Genomic DNA, 26,953 nt, shown 5'->3' on the forward strand with positions numbered 1-26,953 from the left:
GTTACAATATTAGTAGACAGAAAGAAAATATTTAACTGTGTATAGGATTGTGTTTGAAAAAAATGAAGTAGGAAAAATATATAACAATTATCATCTCACCTTTTATACATATCTGTAATTTTCTGATTCAGACAATGTATTTTTGAAGAACTATAAATGAATAAATTGCTGAATTTTGATTTTCGATGTTTTCATGGCAAACTCTTGCCAAAACCTTAACAATTTTATTGTTTTAGGAGTTTTGATATCATCTATTTTTTGTTTTCTGTTCATTTGTTAAAATTCTGTGAAATTTTAGACAATATATCACGTCTACTCAATGACTAATCATCTATTAATAATAAGATTCTTCTTATTTTAATGAAAAAAAAAAAAAACTTCAAAATTCTCATCAAATAATGCACTCAATCTCTTCTTGACTGAAAACCTATTTTTTTCACTGCAGTAAAATATGAAATTAATCCACTGCAGTAACTGAAATTAAATGAAAAATGAAATTTAGTTCATATCAATCAATTTTCTAGTCAATACCTAGTCATCTAATAGTATTAAAGTTTTTATTTTCATTGATTTGAGCGATTGCAATAATAATGTAAAAACAGGTCAGTATTACCACCAAAAAGAGTTTTGATAGTGTTGACACAAAGTTATCAAAAAAATACAGGTTTAAAAATGGTAAACCAAACTGAATATAATTAAAATAAATATAACGCAATGAATAAATAATATATATATATATATATATATATATATGTTTGTATAGACATATATATATATATATATATATATGTTTGTATAGACATATATGTACACATGTGTATGCATATGTAATATATATATATATACACACACACACACACACACACACAAATATTCATTATATGTACTATTTTTCAAAATATTACGACACCAGCACCACCTAGCGGGCCCATTTTTTGTGAAAATATTTCATTTCAAATAACTAATATATATTCTGAATATAAGCCAAATCGAACATAAATACAATATATATATATATATAAATATATTTTGAAAAAATGAGCTAAATAGACCATAAATACAATTTTTTTGAAATATCACGACCCAAGCGCCACCAAATAGTTCTTAGAACTATTTGGTTACCAAATAGTATTGTAGAATAGAAATTAAAACATAAAACAGAAATAAATAAATAAAACAGAAAAAGTTGGTAATTTTCTGTTTTATTTATTTATTTTTAATAAAACTAGTATAATCTCTTGTAAACTAATACTTTTATTTATTTTTTTTTTAAATGAAGTGATGGGACTTAAAAAAATTGTTTCATCTTCAGTACTTTCATTTACATAAGAGTATTTACTATTAAAACAAGCTGTAGTATATTTTCTTTTAAATTTTATTATTTCAAGTACACATTATCAACGGCTTAGGAGAAAAAAAATTAGGGTTAGAACAAAAATTTCACATCTTCAAATTAAAAAACATGAAATTACGAAGATTATCTCATATTTATCGAGAAAAAAACCTATATTCATTAACAAGATCTATTTCTGCAATGATATGTAGCTTAATTTCATCAAAATTATTATTTTTTTAATATTTTAAACAATTTTAAAAATTCTGAAATATCGATTTGTGAGTTGGGTCAAAGTAAGTAAGTCGTTTAGTGTGGACAAACACTCGCCAGCATCATTCTACCGAACACTTGATAGTAAAATCAAAATTGTATTTTGTGGTTTATAACTGACTTATTTTATATATAGTGATTCTAAAGTAAATAAATTGTATTTGTAAGAATTTTTATGGGTGTTATCTCTAAATATCCTTGTCAAACCACAAACATATGACAGTATACAGTATATAGAGTTTTGTTAGTATATTTACAACCTAAATATACATTATCACTTCATTCAATCTTTTTGGTGTAAATTGGATTAGTTTTACTCATTGCTTTTAAATTTTTCATCCTGAAACCATATATGAATTACACATCCTGACCCCCATAGGGGAAGATTGTGATCTCCCCCTAGCCCTAGCCCTGATGTGCTTTACTAGTATTCATCTTTTAGACCCTCTAAACTTGATAAAAACTGATGATCACAATCATCAGTTTGGCTTCTGTCAGGATGCCTCACAGACATTTCCATCAGTGTATTAACACAACCTACCTTTGCCTAGCCTTTGTATGGCTTCTTCCAACCACGACCACCTACCATAACTTGCAACCCTCAACTGTCAAATTAACCAATTCACAAAAGCACAATCCCTGCGCCTTTCTGATTTCCTCCTGCATACAACCAATAAATTCTCAATAAGGTTGATATTGGGTCAAGTTCCTTGTCCCATCTAATTATTGTTACTCAAGAACGTTTTTGCTTTTGAAGAATGACAGGAAGTGATATTTTTTCTGAAAAACCTAGATTTTGATTTCTACAAAGGGTAAAACTATGCAACTTCTTAAAATCACTATACATTTTTTTCTTTGTTCATCTTTCCTTAACAGGAAAAAGACAACGATTCCTTCAAAGAAAAACATTTTTTCTAGATGTTTAATTTAAAATAATATATCTGAGAGAAAACACATTATCCATTTGCTCGCTGAATAAACTTTGGACGTTTCTGTTCCACAATGAAATACACTTCATTTGAGAAAATCATTTTTGATCAAAACTATCACATACATATTTTTTACCCAATAGTAGTCTCATTTTCTTATAATTTCTGTTAGGAGCTGCTTTTTCAATGGTTGTTGTATTTTCTGACCTCCTTCAAAAAAAACCTTTGCTGAACAGTCATATCATGAATTTCAACACCAAAGCCATCCATCTATTTTTTATCTATTCTATTTTTAAGCCATCTATTTTTGAGGATTAACTTTTAAATAATCTAGCTGGCAAGACACCATCTATTTTAATAATCTTTTTTTTGTCGCTTTATTTGTGACAAGTCAGAACTTGTCTCTTTTTTCAGGTGAATAAAAAATGCAATAGTTTTTAAACTCATCCACATTGTGCTGCATTTTTACATATTATTTACATAATTGTTATACCACTGTAGTCTAATTTTCTTATATTCTGTTAGCAGCTACTTTCTCAATAGATGTTGTACTTTCTGAATTCCTTCTCCCAAACAGTCAAATCATGAATTTCTGCACAAATACCTTCTATTTCCATTTGAAGTTTAAGCTTCAGTTTTGAGTATTAAAGAATATTCAAGGAGAGTTATTGACTAGTTGACTTTTTGGCATAAGATCCATTTATAAAAAATTAACTTGAACATTTAAAAAATATTACATTTGCAAATATAAAAATAAACACTCTTATAAATAAACAGATAAATTCTGACATAATAAATTGTTTAAATATGAGGAGTACTTGTTTTGACAGCTGGTTTAGTTATTACCTGGTAACTAGTTCCCGTTTAACTAATATTACCATTAGTTTTACCCTATGACAAACGTAATGTATTACCTGAGATAGTATTTAAATAACTGATTATGAATTAATGGATTCGAAAAGCACTTTTTGTGTAAATTTCCTTATTAATTTGTTGTATTTATGATTTTTTGTTGGTAATTATTAGTTGCAACACTTTGGGCAACATTTTTAATATATACATGTGTGCATTCATCTGTTATTGATAAGTATCTTACAATATACTGGGGAAAGAGAAGTGATATAAGAATAATTTTAGTATAAATATCAATACTTACATTAACATTTCAATTAATTCATCTTGTGTAAAATTTTCTCTATTGCCTTCTTTCATATGCAAAACCTATAAAAATAACAGCAATTTGTAAAAATTAGGTTCTAAAGTAAATGGTAAGACCAAAAATTATACATTTTTTATGATTTTACAAACATCAAGATAGTGTTTGTTTTAAACCATTGGCCACATAGATGTTCTGCCTTTAGTTGTATTCTATATTTACTATATTTAAACCTAAGTATATTACCATGTAATTTATTTTTTAAATAAGGTTTCTTTTTTGACAGCATGCTTCATAATATTCAAATTAGTATTTTTCTAGATTAGAAACTAATTTCTAGTCTCCAGTTTAGTTAAAAATTTAAGGTACTAATTCAGGACATCAGAATAAATTAAACAATTCCTGTGGACAAATGATACCTTGGTTCATTTTCCCCCTTTCTGTCATTTTGTGTTTTTACTTCCTTGTATGAAGTAAAGGAAGTATTGTAATCGCGACAAAAATGTGTGTATGTAATTTAATAGGTGTACAAGGAAGTCATTAGTCACACATCAAATTTTTTGAATAAAAATTTATGTCTATATGTCTGTTTTCACTTCCTTCACTAACTGAATTAATAATTATTTATATTATTAGCAAGTGAAAACAGGAAACAGACACATAACTGTTGGACTACAGAATTTTTGGGATCACTTGAACAATTTCAGCACATTTCATTCTTTTATCAATCAATTTAAACTAATGAGGGGTCATTTTGTTCAAATAAAAGTCTTAACATTTTATATAATAAAACATAATTAGATACAACTAATATTTATGGAGCTATTAATGATTAAAAACTTTAAATGGCTACCAAAGGCAACGTTTTCTAACTAATTTATGTTGTAATGTTGTCATAAAATTTAATTAAATATCTCATCCATTCTTAATATTTAGATTTTTACTGAAAAAAAAATGACAGCAGAGGAAAAATGAAGCGAGATAGGACATTTACATGAACTTTTCAGGACATATATGAACTTTTTTTATTTTGATGTCCTGAATTAGTCCCTTAAGTTTAGTCAACGACTTTATAGCAAATGAAAAAATGCCACAACAGGCTAATACTTGAACACAGAACTTCCTGGATGAAAGGCCCAGATGCATAACTTCAATAAAAGATGCATAAGACAGCATTATACCAAAGAAATTTGAATATTGGACATAGTGTAATCAATTATGAAAAAAAAATTAAGTTTGCACTTAATTTTCTCAGTTAATTAACTGTGTTAGTTTTTATCTTCTAAAAGTATTGATGTAACTAAAATATAGCAGTTTTAAATGTTCAAGCCCTTTAAGCAAAAATTCATCCATTACTTTTTAAAAAATTCAATTGCTTATAACTCAACTAATATTAATCAGGACTTTATTTAAGTTACATAAAATTATTCAGTGAAATGTTATTTTTCTGCAAGTGTATGTAAATTCTAAAAATAAATCACACAGGAATCTTTACATAAAAAAATATGCAACAAGTACACTTTATATGACAAAAAAGATTTGTTACCATACTTTATTTGTAATCTGTTTCAGCCAATAAAAAATAGAAATTACTGCAAATCTCTACAAACTATTATTAACGTACATATAACATTATAGTTTTAAATGCATAGTTTAAATTAAGAAAATTTATGTATGTACGTAATGTTAATTATGTCAATGTTTATAGCACTCTGCTAGGTATTGACAGATTTGCACAAAAATAGAAGCAATTTTTTTGTGAAAAATCTTTTTTATTTATCAACATAATCTCCTTTCAAGTCTGTACACTTAGACCAACAATGCTAAAGTTTTTCAATCCTGTCCTTATAGTAGGCAGATATTTCGGCAATAGCTTCATTAATACAGATAAATTTCTTTCCAGCAAGTCACTTCTTTAAATTTTGAAACAAGACAAAATTTTCCTTATTTTCTCATTTAGACAATCCAGCTGATAGATAATATGACCTCGTTTAGCCTTCTGCAGAAAGCCATGAGCATCCCAAAAAAATAGATATCATATTTCTTGTTGATGGAATGGTTTTTGCCTTCTTGCAGTTTTTGCCACTAAGGAGTGAGTCCCTACATGCAACCCAGTGTTTAGGCACTCCTCAGTTACAGGTCAGTCAGTAGTGATGTATCCCAGTTTCATCAGCTGTAATGAAATTGTAAAAATTTGTCTTAATTGCATTAAAACAGCCTCGAACGTGTTAGAAATGTTTCCTTACACTTTTAATTGACTGAGTGAAGGATAACAACCACCTTGTAGTTTTCCCCAGATGTAAATATTTATATTAAATACGATACCTCTTACCATCGATACCATCTTAGTGATCTCACATGCTTTCAATCTTTAACTTTCCATCACCACATCATGGATTTTTCACTATTCTTTGTGTTGTAACCTCAAATGGCCACTTGGAACATTTAGTGTTGTTTGTGCTTATATGACGATACAGAAAATAACCAAACTACTTGTAAACTGTTCTAATTGTTGGAGCTGACTCATCGTAATATTTATCCAATTTAGCTTTAGGTTTATAATGCTTGAAAAGACTCGAATGACTGGTATCTGAGTGAAAGTCGGTGTATGTCCCTAGTGGAATTCAGGAAACTAAAAATGATCTCAACAATATACTATGAGTGCCATCTCTTGACTTTGCATGAATATCAAACTCTCCCTAGTTAAATAACTTTTTATACACAGGGTATCTACTGTAATCAATTATAAATTGATAATTACAACAAAAAAAAATTGTTACAATCAGAGCTAATTTAATATTACATACCTCTTGACACAAAGTATCCAAATCATATGACCTGGCTCTTATAAGTTCCTTCGCACATATTTTCATGTCGCATAATAATCTTCCACATAATGCACTCCTTATCACATGCATCTGAAAATATTATAATACATTAATGTAACAATTTTTTTTTTACATGAAAGGACTGTAAAATATATTTTTAATCTAAAATGCCTAAATTACACTATAAATTTTCAAGTATATGAAAAAAAAATTTTATGAAAATTTCACTATAAATTTTAAAGTAAAAAGAAAAGGCACGTATTCTTAAATAATAATATCCATCTCTACCAAACTACTGACAGGACAACTGTTATTGTAAACTCAACAGTTCACAACTGATTATAGTGTTATAGATTCAGCTTAATAGATAAAGTGTTATTGTGCAGAACTGTTTCTGTTAAATCAATAATTCAGTTGATGAGAAAGGGGTGGTGTATAATCCTTTAATATCTTACCAAACAATTGTAAAAAATCTTGCCATCAATTTATTTAAAATGCAATTGAAAAAATTTTTCTTTTACAGAAATTATAAAAGAAATCTTGTAAGAAAATACGTCCTCAAATAATTTTCATTAATACCATCTGAATTTTGATTTATTTTATCGTAATCTAGTACCTTCATATATTTACCTTAAAATTATTTTATGTATTTTAAGTAATTAATATGGAAACTTTAATCACATCTATTTTTACTTACTTGTACGAAGTAAAGGAAGTATTGTGATAGCGAAAAATTTCGGTTTTCAGATTTCAACGGAAATATCAATTTTCAGAATGTCTGAAACCGGCAGAACTTTACTCAAGAATGTTGAAACAGTATGGTAAAAAATGTTTAAACCACAATAACATGTATAAGTTGGTGGAACAGTTTAATTTGGGCAGAACAAGTGTGACTGATCTCTATAGCTCTGGAAAAACAGTTAAACTTTTTACTACCATGCTGCAAAATTGCATAAATGATTTTATTTGCAAAGACAGGTGAATCGAAATTTCCCAAATTCCTAGTTTGTGTAACATTAGAGTTGGAATCGTGCATTCAATCATTCATGACATGCTGAATTATCATAAAGCATGTTCCGAGATGGGTTCCAAGACAGATGACTCAAGCACATAAAGATAACTGGATTCACACCTGTTCTGAGCTCAAAGTACGGTTTGAAGCAGAACTTTCTACGTAAGAAGTGGATAGAACATTTCGAGCCTGAATCCAAATGAAAAAGTCTTGAGTGGAAACATCTGGATTTGCCCACAAAAAAAAACTCAAAACTAATAACGTACTGTTAACAGTGAGTACAATTCGAACATGCTCCAACAGAAAGTGAAACCCACAATAAAGTGAAATTGTCAGGGCCTACCTCAAAAGATGTGATTCTCTTGCATGACCCCACATCACTCAGAGAATGGGAGAAATGCCACATCCTCCTTATAGACCTCTTTCCAGACCTCGCCCCATCCGATTATCATTTGTTCGACACACTCAAAGATATTTTACATGGCAAGAAGTTACAAATAAAACGGTCAAAAAAGAAGTATACAAATGGTTCAAACAGCAAGGTAAAGACTTCTATGCTGTGGGAATCAGAATGATGAAACAAGTGTCTAATTGTTGCTAGAGACTATGTTGAAAAGTAGCATTAGTTTCATTGTCATTGAGTAAATAATTTTTTCTTTACATAGATTTGTCTTGTTAATTATTGAACGTCCCTCATATATGCAATGGAAAACAAAGGAGCCAAAAAAACACCTTAGTCTGCTAGTTGTTAAAGAACTAAACTGGACACTCCACATATAAAAATTAAAAAAGAGACTTATTAATTTATTTATTCAAATTCTACAAAGTAATTGACCACAAAATATATTAATCATTATCGATAATTCATTAATAAACTGAAGGCAAACGATACTAATAAAAGATATACATGGAAAAAATAAATAGGCGTATGCAGCATCCTTACCAATTAAAAAGAAACCCTTTCAGCACGCCAGAAGGCGAAGGTAGATTTCACCGGTGCTAAGTAGGGGATAAAAAAAATTTCCACCTTAAAGTAAAAAAAAACTTCAAATTTACTCAATATGACAATAGCTGTATGTGAAAAAAAAGTTTCACATGTTTAGCATATGACAAGCACCATCTTACAATTCCAGAAACATTTTGGTCATCCTTGCTGTACAGGTTGGTCATATCAAAAATTGTTTCAGACAAAAGTTTTAGGTAATGTTTAGAGAACTAAACAACCACTTTAAAGTGACTTGTTACTTGCCTATTAAGGGAGTTATGGTTTTTTTTTGTCAATGAAACCCCATTTTTCCACCCCCAGGGCCAATGGTTGGTTATATCAAAAAACTTTACTTAGATAAGTTTTAGGCCCTTATCCAAAGAAGAGTAGGAACTAGCAAATTTGATATTTTACTTAATAAGAAAGTTATAGCAATATTTTGATTTTTGAAAAAGCCACCCCATTTCTACCCTCATGGTCCGATTTTGGTAGTTAACGAACTCGACAGAGATTTTGGATCGAGTTATTTTTAGCAAATAATTTGAAAGTGATCGGTGCAAACTTACGGCAGTTATCGTGTCTACAAGAAAGTGAAATATATATATTTAAAAAATTATAAAATTTTATTTCATTTAAAACTTCTGATTTTTTTCATTTTTTTTTTTTTTTTATTGAATTATTACTCATCGTAAAAAGTTTTTTACAAGAGAGGTTAATAATTATAATAAATCAATATATTTAAATTTTAAAAAAAGTTAAAAAAAAAAGGAGATGAAGTCTGATTTGAACCGATGTACTTTTCCTTAAGACCCAATTATTTCATTAATTAAATTTTGATTTGTCTATAACTCTGGAACCAATGAGAATAAGTAACACTTATGATGAAAAGCTCTCAATGAGGGCTTATTACTGTAATTAAGAAAAAGTCCAAAATCCAAATTTTTTGGACATGTTTGGTTCAGTCGATTGCAATCAAAAGGGGAGGTGCACAACTAGATGTTACAACAATCCTAAATCAAAAATTTCAACATCCTACGGCTAATTGTTTTTGAGTTATGCGAGATACATACATATGTACGTACAGACGTCACGCTGAAACTAGTAAAAATGGATTCAGGGATGATCAAAATGGATATTTCCATTGAAATCTGAAAACTAAAATTTTTCATGATCAGAATACTTTCTTTACTTTGTACAAATAAAAAACTAATCATACACTACCTTTACACTAATTAAACATAACTAGAGATTCTAAGAGCGTTACAACCGATATAAGATAATAATACATGATGGTTTGATATAAAAAATAAGCAGAGCAGAAAATGAGTTACTTTGTTCATTAAAAGTTACCACTTAATTATTTGGAAAATCTTTTGGTTTTATCAGTCTAAAAATCTACAATATATTAAACAAGGATTTTCAAATTAAACTAGCTTAATAAATGAATCAATAAAAATTTGATATCCAGAAAGACCTATTATAAAAAAACTTAATAAATGAAAACCTGATGGTAATATAAATTGGCTTAATACATTTTCAACCATATTGAACATCTATTACCTTACCCAAACAAAATATTGTTATAGTTATTTTTATTACTGCTAAATAAATTAAATATAAAAGTACTTTTAATAAATATTTAAATGTACATTTATCAATTAAGTAAACAATATATTTTAAATAACAATGTTTTATTATCAATAATCTATTATAATTTTACATAAACAAACTATGTAATATGAGGGTAAGTCAATTATTATCCGCAATGTAGTTATAAATTTTATTGCATTACAAATAGGAAACTTACACATACATCATTTTTCAACAGAGTCCCCTTGCATTTCAACACACTTGATCCATCGTTACACAAGCTTCCTGATGCCCTCATAAAAGAAGGTTTTCGGTTGAGCTGCGAGAGAGGGATGCACCGCTTCTTTCACTGTTTTGTCTGAGGAAAATCGACAGCCCCTTAATGCCTTTTTGAGCGAACCAATCAAGTGGTAGTCAGAAGGGGCAAGATCAGGACTATACGGAGGATGAGCCAGTAATTCAAAGTGGAGTTTCTGGAGCGTTTCAGCAGTGTGGGCAGCAGTATGTGGATGGGCATTGTCATGCAACAACACCTTTCGACTGCAGTCCTCGGCGTTTGCTTCAAATTGCAGGCTTCAGCTTGGCAGTAAGCATCTCACTGTAACGCTCACTGTTTATTGTCATGCCCCTTTCCTCATAATGTTCCAGTACTGGGCCTTGTGAATCCCAAAAAACCATAAGCATCAGTTTTCCTGCAGATGGTTGGGTCTTGAACGTGGATGGTTGGACTTTTTTCTTGAACTTTTTTTTGCAGGGCAAATTTGGATGTTTCCATTCCATACTGTGCCGTTTACTCTCCGGCTAGTAATGATGGATCCATGTTTAGTCACCAGTTCTGTCTAAGAAGATGTCTCGATTGTTACCATAGCGATCCAAATGTTTTTGGCAGATGTCCAAGCACGTTTGTTTATGCAACTGTGTGAGTTGTTTTGGGACCCATCTTGCACAGTTTTTATGAAAACCAAGTCTGTTGTGGATGATTTCATAAACAGAACCATGACTAATTTACAGACAATGTACCACTTCATCAATAGTTACTCGTCTGTCTAAGAAATCCATGTCACATGCACGCTCAATGTTTTCCTCATTTGTGGCGGTAAACGGTCGTCCAGCTCCTTCGTCATGTGTAAAACTTGTGCGATCATTTTTTAATTTTTCAATCCATTCTTAGACACTCAGTTGTGGCAACATACTGTTCCCATACTGTATTGAAAGTCTTAGATGAATTTCGGCCCCTGATACATCTTCCAACCACAAAAAACGGATCACTGAACAGCAATAATGCAGCGATAATGGAACTAACCTAGCAGCACCAAACCTGCACAGACATAACAACAATACACCAAGCATGCGTCATCTACGCAACACGACAGTACTACCAACATAAACAAAAATATAACTAAATTGCGGGTAATAATTGATTTACCCTCATATATATCACTTGTTCAACATAAAATTGAACCAAACCAGCTCAAGAGTCAGCTTTAAAACTGATATTAGCAGGGCCAATATTTTTTCATCAGATTGTCAATATAGAAATGTACTGTATAATATTAACAGATCGTGAAAACAGTACAACTTCTGCCATCAAAATGAAGCAACATGTCACATATCAAACAACTCACTAGCACATGTTCAAGCAGCTTTCACAAAAGAAAAACCATCAGCAGAGACTGTGGCCTTCGCAATCCCCAGATTTGTCAGGCTGTGATTTTTATTTTGGGGCTATTTAAAGGACAGATTATTAATCAAATCCCCATACTACTGATGAACTAAAGGTGAATAAGAAATTGACAGGATTGAAAACAATATTTTGTGTCAAGGTGATACAATATGACCAGTAAAGCACAAAAAAAGAATCGCTGCACAGAGCACTCACTTTGAAAATTTTTCTGTAAAAATTTGGTAAACAAATTTTTCTAATATAAATACAGAATCAAATTTAATTTACATTTTTCATTTCATTTTAAAAATGTTACATGCCACAACTGTGTTTAGTCTATAGCGGTTTGATTTTAAGTTGCACACCCGATATAAGTATTTAATATATTCATTCATTATTTGTTTATCATTTCACTTAGAAATATTTTGATTTCTAGTAGTTCCATTCTTTTAACACCGTATATAACAATTATAATAAAAAAGATAAAACATGCAAATAGATATACATACTGTATCTTAATCAAAATAATACAGAAGTTATTGAATAGAAAATGTTAGTTATTTGTTTATTAATGCACTAAGAAAACCTAAGCCAAAGATGATAATTAAATAGTAATATTGCTGATAGGTCTATTGATATGGTAGATATTCAAATATTATATTACGTGCAATTTTTAGGAAAATGTTATATATGTTATATATATATATATATATATATATATATATATAACATATATATATAATTATTTATGTTATATATATATATATATATATATAAATGGACGGAATAAAGAAATACAAATAAAAAATAAGATTTGTAACACAATTTTTTCCATAATAAATAAATAAATAAATAACTTACTCTTCCTTGTAATTTATTAGCTCTTTTTAATCTGCCAAGTCTTGACCAATTTGGTATTTTATGATCAGTTAATTTTTTTAATAATACACCTAATTCAAAATCAACAAAATCATGGCATACGATTAAATCAGGATCGATTCGGCATAATCTAGCCATAAAATAATTTAATAGAGCTCTCTCTGAATCACATTTTTCTAAATGTAATGATACTGACTCTTGTTTACAAAGTTCATTTTTTAAATTAAGAGGCCATGGACGATCAGAAAATTTTGTCATTGCTGAAAAATAAATAAAAAATTAAAATTAAATATCAGAATCTACCATTATATTAATATAAAAATTTATAAAGAAATAATCCATAAAACAGCTATCAAAATAAGATTTTTCTGAACGTGTTTGTAAAAAAATCTGATGTGGACACCACATGACTGCCTTGTACATCTATTAAATTACATATACACATTTTTGCTGCACGTCATTTACACTTATTTCATTTGAAAGTGAGATACGATCCTCCAATTCTTTAATAAAGTGGTCAGAGTTACACAATTGCTAAAATATTAGTTTTTATTAACATCAAACATTTATATAATTTTAATTCAATAGTCTTACATGAAATATTAGGAAAGAGTAAAAGTCCCTTTATTACTCATATTACTAGATCAGTATTATTTGTATCTTCATGAGTTGCTGATTAACAACAGTTTTAGATTTTTGTTGTGTAATATAAATAAAAGTTAATAATAATTAAACTCTTCCATTTAGTGAACTCCTGTACACTGGTTACAAATGTTCATTTCGACCTTACGGTGTAAAATATTGAGTTTTTATTACTGGATTATTTGGTGTTTAATCAAAAATGAAAAAGAAACAATCATACAGAAAAAAGGAAGATAACATGAAGAAATATATCTCAAAAAACTACTACAAGATGAATATGAAAGGAAGAAAATGTTAAGAACAAGGGAAGAATAAAAAAATTAAGAGAAAATTATAAATATAAAGAAGAAACTGTTAAAACTAAAGAAAGAGTAAAAAGATTCAGAGTAGATGATAAACATAAACAGGAAGAAAATGTTGCAAACAAAGAAAAAAAACATGAAGAGAAGATGATAAATATAAGGAGGAAGAAAACATTAAGACCAAGGAAATAATAAAAAGATTAAAAGAGGATGATGAATATAAAGAGGGAGAAAATTTGAAAACTTGAGAACGTGTACGCAAATTAAGATCAAAAAAAATATATCAAACCAAAGATTTAAATGAACTAAATTTGCTTTATTTGCAATTTATTAAAGATCAGGCATGTATGCCTCAATGAATATATTGTTCTTGTGAGGTCTATTTTTAAGTCATTCTGCAGTTAACTTTAATGTAGATAAAATTAAACATAAATTCCAGAATAATTAAATAAAATTTAACAGAAACTAAATTAGAAAATCCAAAAATAATACAATTCTAAACTATAATTTTCAATTAATATTAAATAATCAGATATTTCACCAAATCTATTACATGTATATTACATACATGTATATTACATATGTAATATAATACCTATTAGATTACACAAACACATTTATAAAAGTACATAATATTTTATTTTACTAATAACTTATGAATTTTTCTTACATTTTTTTATTATTATTGAATTATTATTTGTTGTAAAAATTTTTTACAATCACAGGTTAACAATTTTTTAGCAATGTATTTAAATTAAAAAAGTTAAAAAAAGTAAGAGAGCATTAAAAGATTTAAATGGCAGAAAGGCTCCTGGAATAGACGGAATACCTGTAGAATTACTGCGCAGTGTAGGTGAGGAAGCGATTGATAGATTATACAAACTGGTGTGTAATATTTATGAAAAATTTCCATCAGACTTCAAAAAAAGTTATAGTCATGATACCAAAGAAAGCAGGGGCAGATAAATGTGAAGAATACAGAACAATTAGTTTAACTAGTCATGCATCAAAAATCTTAACTAGAATTCTATACAGAACAATTGAGAGGAGAGTGGAAGAAGTGTTAGGAAAATACCAATTTGGTTTCAGGAAAGGTATAGGGACAAGGGAAGCAATTTTAGGCCTCAGATTAATAGTACAAGGAAGATTAAAGAAAAACAAACCAACATACATGGTGTTTATAGACCTAAAAAAGGCATTTGATAACGTAGACTGGAATAAAATGTTCAGCATTTTAAAAATATTAGGATTCAAATACAGATAGAAGAACAATTGCTAACATGTACAGGAACAAAACAGCAACAGTAATAATTGAAGAACATAAGAAAGAAGCAGTAATAAGAAAGGGAGTCTGACAAGGATGTTCCCTATCTCAGTTACTTTTTAATCTTTACATGGAACTAGCAGTTAATGATGTTAAAGAACAATTTAGATTCGGAGCAACAGTACAAGGTGAAAAGATAAAGATGCTACGATTTGCTGATGATATAGTAATTCTAGCCGAGAGTAAAAAGGATTTAGAAGAAACAATGAACGGCATAGATGAAGTCCTACGCAATAACTATCGCATGAAAATAAACAAGAACAAAACAAAAGTAATGAAATGTAGTAGAAATAACAAAGATGGACCACTGAATGTGAAAATAGGAGGAGAAAAGATTATGGAGGTAGAAAAATTTTGTTATTTGGGAAGTAGAATTACTAAAGATGGACGAAGCAGGAGCGATATAAAATGCCGAATAGCACAAGCTAAACGAGCCTTCAGTAAGAAATATAATTTGTTAACATCAAAAATTAATTTAAATGTCACGAAAAAATTTTTGAAAATATATGTTTGGAGTGTTGCTTTATATGAAAGTGAAACTTGGACAATCGGAGTATCTGAGAAGAAAAGATTAGAAGCTTTTGAAATGTGGTGCTATAGGAGAATGTTAAAAATCAGATGGGTGGATAAAGTGACAAATGAAGAGGTACTGCGGCAAATAGATGAAGAAAGAAGCATTTGGAAAAATATAGTTAAAAGAAGAGACAGACTTATAGGCCACATACTAAAGCATCCTGGAATAGTCGCTTTAATATTGGAAAAACAGGTAGAAGGAAAAAATTATGAGGCAGGCCACGTTGGGAATATGTAAAATAAATTGTTAGGGATGTAGGATGTAGAGGGTATACTGAAATGAAACGACTAGCACTAGATAGGGAATCTTGGAGAGCTGCATCAAACCAGTCAAATGACTGAAGACAAAAAAAAATAAATAAATTAAGAAAAAAAAAGTTAAAAAGAGATGAAGTTGATTTGAACCGATGTGCCTTCCCTTGTAAGATCCAAATATTTCATTAATTAAAATTTTAACTAAAAGATCAACTAACTAAACATTACAGAATGATAAGTACCTACATTATGTATATACTATATATATATATATATATATATATATATATATATATAGTACAGAAACAAAATAAAAGACATAAATTGTTTAGAATTTTAACCAAATAAATAAAATATTTTTATAAATTTACAATTAATTTTGAAATAAGTAATAAATTTATTATGTTTAATATAGTTAACACAAAAAAATTATACCATACCACAAAAATGTTGCTGAAATGGAGGTTTTGGAGCAGCTCCATCTAATGGAAATTTATAATGAACAAGACCACATATACAAATAATTTCATTGTTCAATGTACGTTTATTGTAAATGATGCGTGATGATAACGTCAATACAGTTAAAGGTGGTAATAGTTTATTGCTTAATTCACTGAATATATCACTAGTAAGTAAATCATCACCAGAACACGTTACCTAAAACATTAATACAAAAATTTCGGTAAATTAAATCAATTAATATTATAACACTAAAAAAGCTGTCAAACAATTGCATAACTTTACTGTTGATTCTGGCAATGTTATCCACTCTAGCTATGGAGGGCTTCATCCTCCGCAGACTACTACATAGCAGAGAAATTATTCACAAGTCCTTAGCTTCAATAACTTCATTAGCCAACATATACCAACATAAATAATTCTTCTTTAAGCTACAAATACTGTCAGGATTAAAATGTACTGGATGTTTTGCTAAGCCATACAAATATAAAAGCCTCCTAAGAGATTTTGAATTATGTAAAAATAATTATTCTCTGAATAAAATTTTGAGTAGATACATGCTTACCCATATTCAGAAATAATCATAAAAAATTTCATAAAAATCAATTTATTAAGTCTGATGAAATCAAACAAAACAATAACTAAAAAAAATTGCATTACATTAAAAAAAAATTAGGTTTATCTCCTACTTCTGAATGAAATTACTTGAATACATCAACAAAGTGACATACTAAGTAATGGAACAATCTAATTCGAACAAGAGGGAATTCAAGTTCAGAAAGTTCAAAAGAAAACATATTTTCCCCCTGTATCTCCATACCTCCCTGCTCCCTTAACAAATTACAACCAAAATTAAATACCATTAATGCACTCACTATATACATAAATCATTACAGCAAATTTCATCCAAATCAGTCCATCCAATGGACTGATATTTCCTTCTTCTTTTATAAGACTTCAAACTTATGCGTATATAATCTCTGCACTGATAGTAGTAAGCATTATTTTACGCATGGATATGTAACAGGATCCACCATATAGTTTTATAATAAATTAATTTTTTGAATGATTGAATTTTAATGAGACCGCCGCTCCATGTGAACACGGTAGCAACTATATTATTGCAAGTACTGATCCTAAGTAGTAAGCATTCTTTTACATACTGTATATATATATATATATATATATATATATATATATATATATATATATATATATATATATATATAAACCAACTAATTACACTGGTCAACAATGATTTTGTTACATGGTCAATATTTGCTGAACCTTGTGTTTTTTTGGGCACGATTCCAAATAGGAAGTCAGAATTTCCCTATCGACCTCAGGAACCAGGACTTGAAACTGGAACCTCTGGACAAAAGGCAGATAGATATGCTACAACTTCATCATGGAGTTTATTATATCAACTGATAAATAATTTTAAAAAATATACATATAAAGGTTGTCCAGAAATTACCTACATTTTGGTATTAAAAAAACAACACCTGATGGAACAAAAAATTTATAATATATAATTTGAAAATACATCCTTAATTTTTTTTACATAGTCACAAAATCAACTCAGACATTTGTCACATTTGTGCAAAACTCCTGTCATTTCTTCATCAAATATTCTGCTGGCTGATTTCTCAACCACATTTTGAAACCCATCGAGCACAAAACAAACTCAACTTTTCCATCACAATTTCATGCAAAAGACTATCTGAAATTTTCAGGAACTCAGATGAAAGCTCTATAATGGTAAAGCACCAATTAGCATAATTCTTTTCATCAACTTTTGCTATCAGTTTATCAAACAGAACAGAGGCCAACCACATAATTTTTTATCACGAACATTTGAATGGCCACTTTTAAACATGATACACCACTGCCTCAATACACCTTCACTCATAATGTCTTTCCAATAAACATCAATATAGTTTCTAATAAATATCAATGTGTTTGTAATTTTTTCGAAAATTAAATCTAATAACTGATCTTGCTTCACAACTGGTGAGCTTTTCTATAGCAGCACACATTTTAAATACTTATAAAAATCAACAGATTGCATTATAGTTCTTCAGCAGCACAGCTCATAACATACTGAGTCAGGTTAGCAACGACCCTAATCCTTTGTGAACAACAACGAAACATAAGTTATTTTTGAATAGCCCCCATATATCTTCCATCTAAGAATATTGAAAACATCATTTTAAATAAAAATAAAATTTTTTTTTGCTAGTAAAGAATACATACCTCCATACGACACCAACTAATATGATTAGTAACTGGTTCTGAATTTTTAATAGCTAACCACCGTGGACCTTTTATTTTACGATCCATAAGTAATAATTCTAGAAAACTACTATTAACACCAAATACATGTGAAAATGTTTCACCTCTTAAATCAGCAGGTAATTTTGGAAATTTGGCCTGAAAAAAAAAAATCATTAAACACATTCAAATTTAAAAAAAAAAAATCCACTTCTCAACTTAAACAATGTATATAACGCATTGTTCTAACCGAGAGATATAATAATTTGAATAAATTAAATTTTCACTTCCCAACAATTTAAAAAGTGTAAATCCTAGTACTTTCGGAGCTGTTCTCCATCTTCAGGGATTTTCTAAAAGCTGTTAATTTAAATTCAAATCAATAATCGTTTTTAAATTAAACTGTTATGTTCATAATAATCGGTCGACAAGAATAAAATTAATTTGTACATCTACAAGACAGTAACATCATGTTTGTAAGATGTTTGCGACTATTATCTTTTTAAGTTGTTGGTAAGTGGAAATTTAATTTATACTATTATATTAATACCAACGGTGCCAAATGCTTAGTAAATTAAATTTGTTTTTTTTACGCTATTAGTTCTGGTTTGTTATAAATGTGACTAACAAAACACCTGAGTTATAAGATGCTTCAATTCCTTCCTTCTACAAAAGTAATTATGCTCAATATACAACCAGTCTGTGGTAAATAAGAATGAAGGTGTCAAATGTAAAATAAAAATCTAGTTAATTTCAGTAAATATGAATATATGAATATGAACATTATGTTTTGGCATAAATAAACAAATCTTTTAATCTGATCAATAAATAATAACACATAAGGAGTATACATCACAAAGGAGTGGGAAGGTATAAAAGAAAAGGAACTGGCTTAACATTTGCCCGAATTAAACAATGGAAACCATGGGGATAAAACCTTGATCAAAGTAACATCTCAAAAACACAACTTATTATTTAAAATAAAAAGTTAGATAATTAAAGCCCATATTAATTGTTTAGAATGTAAACACTACGAGAAATATGTTAAATATAAAAAATAATTACAAAATAATTCACACTGAAAACTATTTGAGCATATAATTACATACATACACACTGAATGGGATGTAAAAAATTTAATTTTTTTCTCACACAACATGCCACACACACACACACACACACACACACACACACACACACACACACACAAACACACACACACACACACACACACACACACACACACACACACACACATTCTTTCTTTCTCTCACACACACACAAGAACTTACAGAATATTTAACTTGAAGGTACTCAGAAGTTAATGGTACATCAGCCTTATTGAAAGCATAGCTTTTGGAAACATTACGGCACTTGTATTGTAATATCTTATAAGTATCTGATATTTTCTTATCAAATTCTTCATAAACATCTTGCATTGAAACAGGTTTACCAGTAGATTCACCAGTGAACACATTAACACACTAAAAAAACAGAAAGAAAAATAATACATACAAATCACATCAAATTCTTAAGAAATGTATTTTACAACTACATACAAATTTAAACTATCTACTCGCTTTTAGGGCAAGTAAATAAAATATCCATTTTCATGATTTGTATCTATTACAGATGTTTAATAAGTTCATGCAAAGTCAAGAGATGGCACTTGTAGTATAACTATTAAGGTCATTCTTAATTTCTTGTGACTCCACTAGGAGCAAACATTAAGTTTCAATCATACATATTTATAATTTTGTTGATAGTTGTTCAGTTGTTGGAGTCAGTCAAGTTTTGAGATTTGTAAAAAAATGGATGTACAGTGGTAAAAAATTACTTTTTGAAAGGTTAATACCACACAGTGAACTAAAATCAAGACAGATAAACATTACATGAATCAGCTACATAGATTAGAACAGTTTATTAGTGGATTGGTTACTTTTGGAGTGGTCATATGAGCACAAATAACGCTGAACATTCTGGATGCCCTGCTGCGGATTTGATTGCACATAATTTTGAAACCCATGATATGATGATGGAGGATAGAAAATTAATAGCACATGAGATTGCTAAGATGGCAGACATCTCAAATGAACAAAAGAATCATATTTTAAATGAATATTTACATGTGAGAAAACTGTCTGCAAGATAACATCATCTTTTATTCACAATCGAACAAAAGTGTGAATGATTAAACATTTCTAATCACAATTTTGGGGCAGTTTCAATGAAAGAAAAATGTATTTTTGTGTTGTTTCATAACAGTTGATAAAACTTGGAGCATTACAATTAACCTTTAACCAAGCAAGTCAAAATGAATTATAGAATTAAATATCAACTGAAGATACAGCATCTCACAAAAATCGATTCTTGGAATTAATATGGTAAATTTAAAACTTATTTATTTACTGTGTTTTGGTGGTTTACATTTCATTTAATATGAAATTATGTATATTAAATTTAAAATGTAGCAATGTTCAAAATATTAGCTACACAATGATGATTAAAATCTAAAAAATTGAATTATGCAAGCCAATACTAACACCACAATACATCTTATGAAGTCTCATTCCGTATTAGGTAATAAAGCAAATGATATGCTAAAATGATAGTAAAATTATTTAAGTGCGGTTGTCACTGCTGTGGCACCAAGCATGAAGACTCGTTGCACCATTTGTATGTTATGTGACAGCAATTACAAGCAAAAGCAGAAAGAACAAAAAAATGCCATTTACGGTTATAAATCTATTTACTGTGAAATCTAAGATTTTTAAAGAAAAATCTTATGGAGGATATTTATTATTTATAATGATAAAAAAGTAACAAAGCTAAATATAAGTAACAAATATTTTTAAAAATCTTCACTCCACTGAATATTGCATGTCCTAAAACACTAAAAATTATAATATTCAAGTTACTTAAGTAAGTTGTAATACCATGTTTTGTCTGTAATAACCCGTTTATCTACCTGATCATAGAAAATTGTAAATCTTTTCAAGTTGAGAGCTTTGGATATTCTCTTTTGACGACGCGATTTTTTTTCTCTTTTAATTATTTCTTTCTTGGTATTTTCCTTTGTCTTGATTTAATCTAACTTGAAGAAAATGGCAAAACATAGTAATATATTTTCATTCTAAAACTTACGAGTTAAGTTGTCTCATCAATCATAAAGCCTACAAAACCTACATTTCAATGTAAAAAATTCAATTGTACAATTTCTTCACTACCATAAAAAATATGCTTTTTTAATACAGTTTTACTATCTTTGAATGAAACGACCCAGATTTCTTTTCCAAGATCATTATTGATGACAAATCATAGTACTATGGCTATGACCCCTAAAAACCAAACAACAATCACGCCAGTGGAAGACTATAACGTTATCTCACCCATAAAGCTCTTCAAGTGAAGTCAGATATCAAGACAAAGTTCATTTGTTTTTTTGATGTGAAAGGTATGGTGCATTTGGAATTAGTTCCACCAGGTCAGACTGTTAACCAGAGTTACTACTTTGGAGGTTCTGAGAAGACTGCTAAACAGTTTATAAAAGATGGGCAACTGGTTTTTCCACCATGACAATATACATGCTCACATAGCTCTCTCATTGTGCCAATTTTTAACAAAAAAAAACCGGCATGATTCCCTTGCCCCAGTCTCCTTATTCACCTGATTTAGCTGTGAACAATTTTTTATTGTTCCTGTGAATGAAGAGGGACCTGAAAGGAAAGCGCTTTGCTGATGTGGAAGAGGTGAAGAAAAATATAAGGAAGGTGCAATGGAGCATCACAACAGACAAATTTTAAAAATTTTATGAACAATGTAATAGAAGACTGGACAAATGTATTGGCATGCTGAAGAGTATTTTGTAGGGGATTGAAGTTTTTTTGTAAAAAAAAAAACCAATGAATACATAGATTTAAAAAAATGCATTTTAGTTATTTTTGGGAACCCCTCATATTTAAGTGTAAATTACTCATTTTAAAGTTGTAGTTTGTCTTTTTCCAATCTCATAATTTCAAGTTTAAAATGTTAAATTAAATTTAAATTTGTTAATTCAAATTTAAGAAATTTGAAATGACATATTCTAAAATTGGGTTATATATTCCCCAATAGTAAATTGAGTAAATACATTTGAGAAAAAAAATTACCTCTTCTCTTGGTAAAAGATAAATATTCCTATTAATATCTTTAACTGTGACACAACAGCTATGGTAAGCTTTGGTTCCTTCATCCCATACTTTACCAAATAAATAAACTACACCAGGTTGTTGAAAATATTCTTCATGTGCATCCAAGTAATAAAAATGCATAACCTGAAATATTAAAAATTTACTTAATTATAAATAATAAGATTATAAATGAAACAAGCAACTATTTAATACTACTCAGGTAAGTACTCTTGTTTATAATTACTTAAAAATATTGTTACTTTATGGTAGTTCATTTTTTGTAATTAAAAACTTGTTCATTAATATATCATCAAAATCCAGGTGATTCATACATCCAAATACATTATTGAAAAAGTACAAACAACAACGCATACATAAAAAAATGAATCTACGTAACTAACAATAAACAATGAATATCAAACTGTCACATAGCAAGATATGTTTGGAAAGTAAGGATAAAGTCACATTTTACAAAAACCAAAAAAATATTTATTTATTAATTAAACGTATAAGACATATACATTAAGTATACCACTATTTTTCTATATATCCACCATTCAGTTCCAAACATTTGATCATTCAGTGTATCATCTTACGTATTCCTGTCACAAATCCCTGCCGCAATCTCCTTTGACCATTTATATATGGCATTCTTCTCATCAGTTGAAAAGTGTTTTCTGCTTAATGATCTTTTAGAAGGGTGAAAAGAAAAAAGTCACATGGTGCCAGGTCAGGACTATGGGCAGGATGGCTCAGAATAACTTATCAAAGCTAGTGAGGAGATCAACCGCTTTGCATAGTGCAATACCGAACATTATCGTGCAACAAACACACTCCCTTTGTCAGCTATCCTTTTCTTTTGTTTTGAATGGTCTGATGAAGCTTTCAGAGAATCTTGAGGTAGCTGTCAACATTTATGAATTGACCTGGAGCAAAAAAATAAACAGCAAAATTCCTTTTTGATTTTTTTCATATTTTTATATTTTGAATTTTTTTCCGATGGGGAACCAGTATGTCACCACCTCATAAATCGCCTTTTGGACTCTGATGTGTATTGAGCTACCCAGGTTTCAACCCCAGTTAAAATGGAATTGAGGAACTTTTCACCCTCAAGCTCAAAAGTTGGGAAACACCTGAGCACAAACAACTCAATTTGTTTTGTGTTCTTCTGTTAACATTTTCAGAACCCATCATGCAGTTTTTGAAAATTCAAATGTTTGGTTACCGTTTCACACAGAAAATTTCAATCAACTTCTGGATACATTTCATGAAGTTTATCCACAGTGAACAGCCATCTTTGCAAATTAGCTGATCAAGTTTGTCAACAAACACGTCTATCGTAATCGATGGTCATCCGCTCCTCTGTTCATCCTGTATGTTTGTTCTACCATCTTTAAACACTCTACACCACTTTGTTACTTTACCACATCACATCATCAGAATTCATTTTCACATTGATTGAATTATTTTTATACACTATTCTTTAAATTTTTCATTCCAGTAACACACATGGATTGTACTGTTAAACATTTATTCCTTGTTACCTTATCCTTGTTGCATATTGCCCATAAATTATCAAAACGGTTAAGATCCAGCAAATTTGCTGATCGGTCTAGGAAATGGATATTATTATTACTTATGATTTTTTTTTTTACCCCTTTTGAAAAATGTCAGAGGGTGAGGTTTGCTAAAACACCCATTTTTTGCTTTACACAAGAGGCAGAACTTGCTGTAAATGTTCTGTATTGATCATTCCTTCAATAAGAACAAACTAATGGAGTCCTTCAATAAAGAAATATCCCCAGAACATTTTTTTTTTTTTACTGGATGTTAAATGATGAATTTGAGAAAAACAAAATTTTCATCTTCTTTTGAACAATCTTTGAGTCTTTTCTCTTCTGCAATGAATATGATTTTTTCAGAGCAAATTTTGACAGATCTTCAAAAGTGCAATTTACATTTCTTAGTACATTAGTCTCATTTTCTTTATATTTTTTGTACAGAGATTCTTTTTCAACAAATGTCATGTTTGTTTTCCAACTTTGTTTAAGTGAATTCACTGCAGTAGAATAATGAATTTTACCACTGAAGCTGCCATTTCCCTTTAAAGATTTGATTTTCTAAAATCTATTTTAGATAACCTAACCATCCAAACATCATTTCTCTTAGTATTTCTTTTTTTCTATCAAGTGTTTACTTTTTTTGTGACTCAAAAATAGAAACCAGTTTTGGTTTCCTTTTTCATGGATAAGACTGGTTTTTTTTCATGGATAATAGAACTGTCATGTTTTAACTCACCCCACATCATGTCACAGCCTGGTGTTCAAAATATTAAACAATATTCATGGACAGTTATAATTTTACTTTGCTTTTTATTTTATTTATTTTTTTTTGTAACATCCATTTAAAAAATTTAATTGAATGATCACGATATTTATCAAAAACCAACTACAACAAAAATTAAATAAATCTAATAATTTACGAAACACTGAATATGTAACTTCACACTAGATTATAAAAGACCAACTGTGAGCATAGCCGTTAACAAAACAACCAAAAAAGGTACTTTGTGATTATGCCAAAAAGTAGAATGTCAATATATATATATATATATATATATATATAATGTTTTTTTTTTAATGTTGGTGTAACTAACTTTCAGAAAGTCCCTTGCATCATAATACGAGGTATGACTAAATAACAAGACTAATGCTGTAAAATATTTTATTTTAAATTTATACATATTTAGTTATTATATTCTTCAATATGCACCCCTCCTATACACCTACAATGCTCCATGCGAATTTTCCATTGTTCAAAACAGTGCTGGAAGCCTTCTGTGAACTCTTTCATGATGTGTGCTGTTTTTTCTTTCACAGTTTCAACGGTCTGAAACCTTGTTCCTTTTAATGCAGATTTGACCGTGGGAAGCAGATAAAAGTTGTATGGTGCCAAGTCAGGCAAATAAGGTAGATGGTCTAACACTGGGATGTTATACTTGGCTAGAAATGTCTTGACAGACAATGCAGTGTGAGTTGGTGTGTTGTTCTTCCACAATTCGGGTCGTTTTTTTCTTATTTTTTCACGAAGTTCAGCAAGGACTTCAAGGTAGCAATGTTGACTAATAATTTTACCTTCAGGAACCCAGTGAAGGTACACAATTCCATGAATATAAAAAAAAAACTATCATTATCGCTTTGAATTTTGATTTGCTCATTTGAGCTTTTTTAGCTCTTGGTGAAATTGGGGCTTTCCAATAAATGGATTGACGCTTAGTTTCTGGATCATAAGTGAAAAACCAAGACTCATATCATGTTATCACTCTTTCCAAGAAGTTTGGGTCATTTTCAATGGTATTGAAAGTGTTAAAACCAACATTTTCACAAGCTTCTTTTTGTTCAATTGTGGAATTTTAAGCACACTTTTTGCATGTTAAAATTGTTATGTAAAATTTGCCTTACACAATCTTTGTCGATTCCTACAGTTTCAGCAATCTGACGAATAGTTAATCAGCTGACCCACAGCTGTCAATCGTACAAATTTGGCACAAGCACAGTTCTTCTGTAGCACTATTAGTCGTGTTATTCAATAGCCACACCTCATATAGGGTTAATAATAAGATAAATCTGAATCTCTACACTAAAAGGTCACAATTTACTGATGAAGTACTTTTAATTCATTATAAACAAGAATAAATAGGTACCTTTCCATGTGATTCAGTTTCAATCAGGGGAAGCTGTGATGGATCCAGTGAACTGAAATTTGGTAATTCACCAACAGCTGTTGAATCTGATGATGCTTTTACAACACTATCCCAACCATCCACATTTATTCTACAGTAAAAAAAAAATAAGTATTTTTAAAAAAAAACTTGGATCATTAAAAAAAATTAAATTACAGTCCATTTTTACTAAATTACCATAAATCATGACATAAATAAAGATTTTAAAGTCAAAAAGAAGAGGTATATCTATTAAATAACTAAACATGTGTTTCTTCAGCTTAGAGAAAGCATGAGAGAACGGACTTCGTAAGCAGTTTCTTTGGTAGAAACCTTAGCCATATCTGTATTCCATGATTAACTTCAACATTCTCAGCATCCAGTTGACTGTGAGTCATTGCTTAGAGCAGATGCGCTTTTGGTTTTAGGATGGAATAATGCTACATTTAAAGGTGGCAACATGTCATTTTGAAATATTTTGACAACCAATTACTTCACTGTATGAAATTTTAAAATTGTATAATAAACAATTGTCAAGACATTTAATTAGATCTCAGCATAGACTACTGTCCAATCTCTTATAACT

At 29.4% G+C, this 26,953-nt stretch overlaps 1 protein-coding gene across 1 annotated transcript in view; it reads right to left on the reverse strand.

Annotated features, from left to right (window-relative positions):
• PolA1 (DNA polymerase alpha catalytic subunit) overlaps positions 1 to 26,953 on the reverse strand; it is a 113,668-nt gene that overhangs the window by 62,383 nt on the left and 24,332 nt on the right. The window contains exons 8-15 of the mRNA XM_075367225.1: positions 26,350 to 26,479; positions 22,626 to 22,790; positions 19,770 to 19,961; positions 18,460 to 18,636; positions 16,185 to 16,401; positions 12,631 to 12,908; positions 6,499 to 6,609; positions 3,692 to 3,756 (exon numbers count right to left, since the gene is read on the reverse strand). Of these exons, the coding sequence (XP_075223340.1) occupies positions 3,692 to 3,756; positions 6,499 to 6,609; positions 12,631 to 12,908; positions 16,185 to 16,401; positions 18,460 to 18,636; positions 19,770 to 19,961; positions 22,626 to 22,790; positions 26,350 to 26,479 (1,335 nt within the window). The remainder of the gene's footprint in view (positions 1 to 3,691; positions 3,757 to 6,498; positions 6,610 to 12,630; positions 12,909 to 16,184; positions 16,402 to 18,459; positions 18,637 to 19,769; positions 19,962 to 22,625; positions 22,791 to 26,349; positions 26,480 to 26,953) is intronic.

Source organism: Lycorma delicatula, chromosome 5 (assembly GCF_047948215.1).
Source record: "Lycorma delicatula isolate Av1 chromosome 5, ASM4794821v1, whole genome shotgun sequence".
Taxonomy (NCBI): domain Eukaryota; kingdom Metazoa; phylum Arthropoda; class Insecta; order Hemiptera; family Fulgoridae; genus Lycorma; species Lycorma delicatula.